This window comes from Trichomycterus rosablanca, chromosome 2 (genome assembly GCF_030014385.1).
Source record: "Trichomycterus rosablanca isolate fTriRos1 chromosome 2, fTriRos1.hap1, whole genome shotgun sequence".
Taxonomy (NCBI): domain Eukaryota; kingdom Metazoa; phylum Chordata; class Actinopteri; order Siluriformes; family Trichomycteridae; genus Trichomycterus; species Trichomycterus rosablanca.
The window spans coordinates 36,731,224-36,741,440 of record NC_085989.1 but is presented as its reverse complement, the minus strand read 5'-3'; the positions used below and the strand labels follow the sequence as shown (position 1 = coordinate 36,741,440).

Sequence of the window (10,217 nt, the reverse complement as noted above, 5' to 3'; positions counted from 1 at the left end):
GATTTGAATGAGCAGAATTATTGAATCAGCAGGAACCGAACCATTGGAGCCTTGCCAAACGGACCTAACTTAATGCTTTGACAGGATTACTAAAAAAAAAATGTTGGTGGCGTCCACACGACTTGAACCACCAGCCATCATATCACATCAGGATTGGAGGCACTGACTTCTTCACTTATGAAGCCGGGTCATCATCTGCAGTTTTAGTGGAATAAATGCTGGCTAAAGTGTACTGTGTGTTTACTGGGGACATGTAGGCCTTGTGTTTTTACAGTACTTTAATATAAATCTTTGCATGGACTTATGGATTATTCAGAATAAACATGGACACAAGGGTTTTTCTGGATTCGACCATGTTTAACTTTATCAGTGATTTAAACTGTGAAGTGCCACCTCGCAGCGTATTCGGACCCACGGTAGGTCTGGACGCATCAGTTCCTTATGACACGGACTATCACGATCCACACGAGGGCGTCCACGGCGCTTCTGTTAATGGATTTGATTGTTCAGGTGCTCGATCAGATGAGCACAAAACTAGAAAGAACCCGAGGAGGAAGCGTAAAATCAGCACCGTACAGAGACAAGCGGCCAACATCCGAGAACGCAGGAGGATGTTCAGCCTGAACGAGGCGTTTGATGAACTGCGCAGGAAAGTTCCCACTTTTGCCTATGAAAAGAGACTGTCCAGGATCGAGACTCTGCACCTGGCCATCGTCTACATCTCTTTCATGACGGAATTATTAGAAAAATAACAAAATATGCTGATGATAAACAACACTGAAGGCGCATCATATTTTTAATGATCTGTGTCACTAAGTTTTGATGTCAAGTACACGACTGTTCCTTCCAGTGATGACTGAAAATAGCCAACATGCCTCTGGATTGGTTATTCACTTGTTATTAACTATATTCTCACACAGTGCAAACACGTTCAAAATACGTAGACAAAGTTAATATATACTGTATACTAGAAATGTGGAAATGAGGTGCATTTTAATAACACATTTCTAAGTCAATTCTCTGGTTAGACACCATTTCCCTTGAATCAGCTGAAATATTTAACAGTGAAATCGAACATGTTTTGTTGTATTTATAGTTATTTTAGTTACTTTGTATTTTTGTATTTAGTTTTTTTTTTCTTCATTTTTTATTGTTGGTCTTATTACTTTTACTTTTTTATGACTATTTTAATAATATTTAATATTTTTATTTTCTAACTATAGGGGAAAGGGGGGTGGTTGGCAAAGGGGTTGACTGGAACATAAATTGCTTAAAGAAAAAATATACTACATTAGATTCATCTCACATAAAAACAAATAAAAATAACACTACTTGTTTATTTTTTTATTATTATTTATAGCTTTTGTGTGCCAGTCCACAAAGTCTCAACATTAAGTAATAAATATTTCTAAGCAATTCATATTGAAATTTACAGTTTAGTATCTGTGTTAGTTATCTAAGATGTGCCAACCAACCCCACTCTCCCCTTAAACCCCTTAACGTTTACACTATGAATAAAATGTGATTTTTTTATTATTATTATTATTATTATTGTTGTTGTTATTGTTATTGTTATTATTTTATGATTATGATAATGATGACAATAATAGTGATGATTTCTTACGATTTATTGATGATTTTATTATTATTAATATTATTACCCACAGGAGAACAATCCGAAAAACTATGCCTTCACTGCCCCCAGAAAGATCTTAACACTATGCTGGTTGTTGTTTACAAGTCGGCAAGTTGTCACAGACTTTAAAAGACATTCATTTAGACATCAATGTGCACCCAACAGCTGACTTACAATGGACCATTAATAATCTGTCATCTAGCATATTTGTATATGACGAGATTGGTATATATTTTTACATTTTCTATACGGAAAATGTTGTGTATGGATGAACAGGTGGTAAACCAGGTGATCTCATTTCCGCCTCCGGACTCACTCTCAGGTGTGTCAGGTCTGATTCAGCACCATGGACAGAGTCGCTAATGCAGTAATTACCTGCAGCTCAAATTTCAGCTGTCATTACTTCACTCAGACGTTTACATACACTTGAGGGAAATATATTTTATGTAGACTGTTTTTTTTTGCTTTCTGCAAATGTTTTTTTTTACTGAATTATTTAACACATACTTCTTTGCCCAAACTAATAAATTCTAAAATTTTTAGCTTTCTGAAAATATTCTTATTTATACTTACAGATGTATAAATTATTAGTAGTAATAAACAGAAAGTTATACAATGTTACCTGACTATGTGGCATGGTTTCTTAATTCCTTGTGTTATATGGGTGGAATATACAGTAGTTGGTGACTTTCTGTGTCCATATTAAGTTTGTAAAAAATCCAAACTGTCACACCTTTTGCTGAGAGAAAATGTGTCTGGGTGGTTAAATGTACTCAAAGAATACACTTCTAAAAAAATAACATTGGTGCTTAATGTAACATGGGTGACAGTCAAGCAGGTTTTACTTTGCCATAGGATAGAGAAGAAAGTAGCAATGCATAACCCAGCTTTTTAATTATGAGTTCCAATCATTCAGCAATAAAGATCCCTTAAAAAATATCTTAAATTTCTTACTTAAATGCCCCTCAAGTTTTGTAAGCCTTTGAGTTAAACTGTATGTCTGTCTGCTATTTAATTTTTTAAAATCTGAGTTAAAACCATTAGTATTATTATTATGTGTATATGTAATAAATATCATAATAAAAGTGACCTGCTGTTTGGACTGTCTACTTATAAATGTAAGTGTATAAATTGTCCCGTTAAGAACATATGGGTTTAAGCTGTATTCTGAAAAACAAAATATTTGTATTTATTTTTGTATTTAGTCTTAAATCAGTATGCAGTTATTTACTCTACAGTTTAAGAATACTGTGTAAATTAACCTTAAAATGTCTAAAACTTTTTAGAAACTTTTTAGAACTGTTGGTTCAGCTATGTGCTTTGAGTCATTGTCAAGTTGGTCTTTGGGAGATTTCTGTAAGGAGGTTCCTGTATTTGCCTGCATTCATCTGTTCCTGCTGCTGATAAGCACCCCTCATAGCACAATGCTGCCACCACCATATTTCACAGAAGAAATATGTAATATTAGCCAGGTGATGTGCAGTGCCTGTTATTAAAACATGGTGCTAGCTTTTCTGTCTCCATTTTTGTCTCAAAGAATCATTTTTCTTACATTGCCACAATTGAAGTGCAGAGATCCTTCAACAGGTTCTAACTTCATGGCTTGTTTTTGTCTTTACACTGAGCAAATGACTTGAATTAAATACATTTCACTTTGCCATTATAGACAATTAAGCGTAGATTTATTGGTAAAAGAGAAATGATATACAATCAAAATCAAATCCATAACACACAAAAGTGAGCAAAAAAAGGAGGGTCTGAATACTTTTTGAATCCACCGTATGTTTTTAAATGGCTTGGTGGGTAGCACTGTCACCTCACAGCAAGAATTTTCCATTTTCCATTGGTTCGATTTCCAGGTGGCGTAGCCTGGGTCCTTTCTGTGTGGAGTTTGCATATTGTCCCCTTGTATGTGTTGGTTTCCTCCAGGTGCTCCGGTTTTCTTCCACAGTCCAAGGAGTTAGGTTAATTGAAGCTATTAAAATGTGTGTGTGTGCGTGCGTGCGTGTGTGTGTGCACCCTGTGATGGACTGGTTACCTGTCCAGGTTTCTTCCTACCTTTCGCCCAGTGAATTGTACCCACCACGACCCTGAATAGGATAAAGTGAGAGAAAAACAGACAATGCACCAATACTAGTTCTGATCATTTCCCTTACCTTCTAGTTTATAGTCTCAATAACACACAGTAGAATCTTGGGTATACTGTTAGTAAATGTTACTTACAGGTACTTATATTTTGTTCATAATTAAAAGTGTAAGTTTACCTTCAAGGATGCAAGTCTCAGTCTTGTTTTAGCATACCTCTTCCCTGCTCACAACATACCTGAATGAATTCATTAGCTATAACTGACAAACTTGAACTAAGTGGACGTGGAAAATATTTCAATATTTTGGCCTAGGGTAAAAAAAATAAAATAAAAAACATTGCTCTAACTGAAGGAACAAAAGATGTCTAAATCCAAAAATAAAAGCTTAAACCGGTTAGAAAATGAGTCACATTTGTTATAATTGTATGTTGTTATAATATGTTGGACTGAGCAGACAGACTACTTAGTACGTTGTGCAGTGACGTGCAGACACTTCAGGTAAACACAAGTATCATGGATTGTTTTCCTGCGCCCCCCTGTGGCCGCACTACACGCAAGCTAAATACTGTGACAGGTTAAAACTCCTGAAAGGAATAATCATGCATTCTCTGCAAGTAATGTAACTTTAGGTTACAATGTGAACTACAAATTTTCATCACAGTCTCGGAAATTGAAGTACTAAAATGTACCTTTGCTTGTTGCTGGAGGGTCACCCTTAAATGTTTTCATGTAAAATATAAAAACTAAAGGTTCAAAAGCTGTAACCATGGTTGGAAGTGTACTTCCATTTTTAAGTGTTCATGGTGAGGAAGCAGCAGCTGAACCAATGGTTTCAATCATCATAGTACATATTAACTGTAGCTGTATTTAAAACTTTTTTTAATCTATCAAATTAAGGATCCAATGGTGCTATTGGCTGATCAAGCATCTACATACAGACATGTCTGAAGGAGGTGGATTGCCATCCTATCTGGGGTGTGTTACTGCACTTAGTGATTTTAGGGGAAACCAGACCCACTACTAAAGCACAGGATATCACAGGATAAAGCAGTGGTAAAACATGAAATGAAGTAAAATAAAAAGAAAAAAATTAATATGAAAGCCAATATCAACCATATGATATGCTGCCTAAAAGGCTGGAGGTGTTAACAGGAGTCCATACAGCACCAGTTAATTCATCCTGAACATAAACACTTCCTCCTAAAATTACTCCCTACTGTAGTTTGTACTAAACTTCAAGTATTTCTTAAGTTGCATATTCAAATGAGGACAAATTCTTATTTATAAACATTGGTGTTTTTAGTTTTATTGACCCATATAAGGGGCAGCAGTAGCTCAGAGGTTAAACTACTGGACTAGTAATTAAAAAGCTGTCTGTTGAAGCCCCACCACTGCCAAGTTGCCCTTAACCCTTAACCCTCAATTGCTTAAAATGTATTCAGTTATAATGATAAGTCACTTTGGATAAAAGCGTCTGCTAAATGCTGCAAATGTAAATGTTAATATATATAATGTATGTAAAATTCTGTAATAAATGCTTGTTTTGTGGAACATTGAGACTATGGAGTATTGAGAATACCAAATAAAACATTTAGGCCCTAATTTGTTGGCATTGTTTGTGTAATGTTAAGCACAAGACACAGCATCCTTATCCGTACATAATCACCCTATAACCATTTTTGTATCTATTCATAATTACCATCACTGTGAGAAGTGAGACATGTTTTACCTTTGTCTATGTGGGCTTCCTTCAGGTACTTGAGCTTCTTCCTTCAAAGAAGCATTTTTTATTTATCTATTAGGATTTTAGCATCATGTTTTACACTTACCATTAATGACAGGACAGGTAGTTACAAGAAACACATGAATCATCAGTTGAAGTTCAATGTCGAACATCGCCATGACCAATTTTGTATGTTCAATTCACCTCACTTGCATGTCTTTGGACTCTGAGGGGAAACTGGAGCTCCTGTCGGAAACCCACACAGACATGGGGAGAACATGCAAACTCTACACAGAAAGGGCCTGTTTACCTGGGAAATAAACAGTACTACCATGCTGCCTGAATAAGCTAAGGGTGGACTCGTTACTGCAAATTCTTATTAAGTGTAAGTGAATGAGTGTGTGAATCCTTGCAATAGATTGGTGTCAGATCTTGGGTGAATTACAGCTTTGTGCCCATGTTTTCAGGTAGCACTGCCCCCTTGTATAATACAGTATATCAAAAATAATCGGTGTTCTGTACTATACAAATAAACCCCCAATTATTTGTATGATCATTTATCATCTGTGTATATGTTAAAGTCATAACAAGCCTAGCCTCATTTAGCAAGTGTTTCAGGCTACATTAAAGCTGAAGTGTTTTTGGACTTAACTGACTCAGTGTCATTTGCCTTGTGTTTTGTCTTTATGGTTTGGGTCTGTCTGTGCATACGCACACTGTGAGCCTCCCAGATTGGCAGAGTGCATTGTCTGCTTTAGTCTGCCAATCTGAGCAGCCTGTGTATGTGTGTGCGTGTAAGCATGTTCAAAGATTCACCTAAACCCATCCAAAGGGAAACCTGAGTCTGACTTGGCTCCCAAATTTTTAGTCCTGGCTCTGATTCCCAGTAAGCTGAATACTAACACAGGCTTGTATTGCAGAACTGCCTAAAATATATCAAAATACACAGTGAGGTCTATATAAGCAGCCGAAACAAATGTAATAATGTACTTGTTATAGCAAGGCATTTTACAACAAATTTACCAAGCCAGCCTTAATCTGACAATAACATTTGGCCTATATATCACTGAATTATAGGAAACAATTAGTTTTTTAAGGGTGATGCCAGCTGAGCCATATTGCAACCAACCTATCAAAAATTGAAATTAGGTGAACTTATGAGGGTTCTTTAAAACATTTCCACACTTTTTTGACTCTATTTATTAGGGAATTTCCAAAACAAATGACATCACTTTTCTATAATCACCTTGCAATGCATTTGTCCCAGCATCGTACTAACTTGTTAATGGCATCAGCAAAAATGTTTTTGGTTGAGCACGTAGCCACTGATGCACCGCTGCTTTCACATCATCACATGAAAATCTTCTTTCCTTTAAAGCTTCTTTGAGCGTCCCGAAAAGTTGAAAATCAGATGCCGCTAAATCCGGACTATAAGCTCTCTCTCCGTCTCTCAGACACAACCAATTACTCCTCCTCCTACCCTCACCGTTTCCAACCAAAATATAAAAGTGCAGAAACTTTTTGAAGATCACTCGTATCTACAAAACACAAAAAAAATTAACAATGTGGTCTAGTTAAGCCTTAAAAACACTGTAACACTCATCCTGTAAGTCTTTTGCACAAACATATGGGTTTTCTTCATTGTTCTGATAAGATTGCTAACACATCCTCTGGATGAAATTTTGGCCTTTCTTCCACAGCCATGGATTGCTGTTACACCATTAGTTTAGATGTTCTGAACAATACTCCCAGTGGTGTCTCTAAGACCGTTTGAGGTTTTGGAAATCTTATACCAAATAACCTTTTGGTGCAATGAAATTATCCCCTCTCTCAGCTTTTGTGACAGCTCCTTAATTTTCACCATGGTTGCAACACACCTTGAACACTTAGATCTTTGCCTGGTGTTTATTTAACACAAGACAGCTCAATCAAATTAAGGGATGTTATTACATTTCTAATCGTTTGATCATGTTGTAACCCAACTTTAGATCATACAGACTAGCAGTAGATTTTAAAATTAGTAATATTATGTAGGGATTGGAAAATTGTGTACTTTAAAATACTATATAATATTTTTTTCTTTCTTTAATTTGCTGCATCATTCAATCAATAAAAAGCTTAATTAAAGCAAAATCTAGCTCTCTTTTGGGGGCTGGTTTTGCTGATGTCACATTCAATTGTCTCAGATTCTCCAACTAATTATAAAATAAAGACAACACTAATAAACACAAAATGCAGCTTTTATTTATTCCATTCCATTTATTAAAGATAAAGATTTATTCAAAACCTATATCACCCATGTGCAAAAGTAGTTGCCCCATAAAGCTAATAACTGGTTGCAGCAGTAACTACTGCAGACTTTTGCAATAACTTGATGAGTTTTTTATATTGCTGTGCAGAAATTTTGCAGAACTTGGCTATACACTGCAGGGTTTTTAAGTCTGACTTTCTGTTAAAGGTCTTGCTACAGCATCTCAATGGGCTTTAAGTAAGGATTTTGACCCTGCCACTCCAAAACCTTCACTTGTGTGCTTTGGATCGTTGTCCGGCTGCATTACCCCACTACACTTAAGCTTTGGATCAGAAACTGACTTGTTTTCATTTTCATTCAGGATTTTCTGAAATAGAGCACAATTCATGGTTTCATCAGTTATTAAATCATCCAGGTCCTGTAGAAGCAAAGCAGCCCCAGACCATTACACAACCACCACCATGTTTGACTGTTGGTATAATGTTCTCATGGTGGAATGTGTTGCAAGCTTTACAACAGATGGAAGTAGACCCATCTTTTATAATGTGGAGTTGTGTACCTTGACATTGAGGCAACTGAGGCCTGCAGTTCTTTAGATGTTTGTCTGGGCTCTTTTGTCACCTACTAAATAAGTTGCTAATGAGTTCTTGGTGAAATGTTGGTATTGCTGTCACTCCTGGAAAGGTTCACCACTGTTCCAAGTCTTCTTACTGGATCTGTTTCTTTTTATGTCCTGAAAAAGTTTAAACTGCTGCTGTATGAAAGGTGCCTCGTAATCACTATTATTATTATTATTATTATTATTATTATTATTATTATTATTATTATTATTATTATTATTATAGATTTAACAGGTCTGGCAGTAATCATGCCTGGGTGTGGCTAGTGGAATAAGACCTATTAATTTTTTGTTGAATTTGTTTAATGGTTGATTTAGTAGCCAATGGGGCAACTACTTTATACATAGGTCCAAGGAGGACCGAACTGAATTTTTTTAATATTTTTCTAGTTTGTCCAATATTAAAAGTAGTTTGATTATCTAAAACATGCAAGAGTGACAAATATGCAAAATAGAGGCACTTTAAACCCCACCAAAAAGCTCAAAAAAATTAACATCTTGTTTTTTTTGCGTTTTATAAAGAGTTCTGACTTTTTCAGAAATTTGGTTCTAATTGATTATTTCAAAATTATTGTTGGCGTTTAAATTAAAATGACATTTGGGCGCATTGAAGATAAAGGTTATTTGTAATTGTTACTTTATCTGTTATATATGTAATGGTTTAACATTGTGTTACTTATCCACACATTTTAGTATATGTCCCCTGTTGGGACTTGTTGGCACAAATATATAATATGATTTAATCATGACTAAATCTTTTTTTGATGGGGTTCCACATGTCTGGTATGTTTGTGATTAACGGCGCAGACTGAAAGCTGTCCGAACAAACCCCGCTCACCTCTACTGTATACAACCGGTGCAGCAGCTGGAAATCAGACTGGGTGGTTTGGTCAGTTTGGCAACAGTGTTGGAAAGAGGAGTGCCCAGCCTAGATTATATAAATATAAAAAGATCTGACACCCAAAAAATTTGACAATTAAGTCTAAATCGTTAAGAATTGGTCCAGAAGACTGAAAACGCGCATTGCATTGGTCAGCTGAGTCTTTCAAATGTTTGAGAGCATCGCGCACACATATAAATGAACATTATAAAGATTATTATAATAATATTATATTATTAGTTAAACTGGAGTTTATGATTAGGGTTAGGATGTAGTATGCTGTAGGGCTGTATTATGAAGCTAGGCCTTGCGATGTTCGGTATGTGTTACTGCATTGCGCCCGGTGAGCCCTGGGAAGCCGGACGCACCGCGACCCTGACTAGGATAACGCGTTGGTGAAACGTGACAATGAAATGGAAAATAAGTTTTTTTTTTTTTTTTATTAGTAGTAAAGTATTATTATTATTATTATTATTATTGTTGTTGTTGTTGTTGTTGTTGTTGTTGTTGTTAGTAGGAGTAGGGGTAGTAGTACAAGTCTAAAATTAAACTACATTATTTTCAATAATTTAAAAGTTGGAAAGCCTTTAAATTTTAAAATTGCGCCAAATGATATGTTATTTTGATTAATTTATTAAAATAAACTCACATATTGTGGGTATAATTAATCAAACAGCCATATATTTAAGTAGGCTATCTAACAAAATTGCTTGGCTGGACGTCCGCATAATGTTGTGTGTTTTTTTACTCTATGAGAAGGTGTGAAATAAAATATTTGCTAGTCATATAATCCAACGACTAACCACTTTAATGTCAGTGCTTGTTTTAAGCGTCCTGTTTATTTTTGTATAAACCAAGGTCTTGTATAACGGAAACTTTTTAATATGCGCTCGGCCTACTGGCTCTTACGTCAGACGCGTTCTTAGCCAATCAGAAGTTTCTCCAAAACCTTTGCGCCTTTAAGACTATAAGAGTGCTCCTAAGTTTTTGAGCGACACCTCCGTGTCCAGCGCGAGAGCGC

General features: G+C 35.8%; 1 protein-coding gene across 1 annotated transcript; it reads left to right on the top strand.

Moving 5' to 3' along the window:
- Window positions 1-323: 323 nt before the first annotated feature.
- LOC134309167 (fer3-like protein) lies at window positions 324-752 on the top strand. The gene has a single exon (XM_062990804.1). The coding sequence runs from the start codon at window positions 324-326 to the stop codon at window positions 750-752; it is 429 nt and encodes a 142-aa protein (XP_062846874.1).
- The last annotated feature ends 9,465 nt before the right edge of the window (window positions 753-10,217 follow it).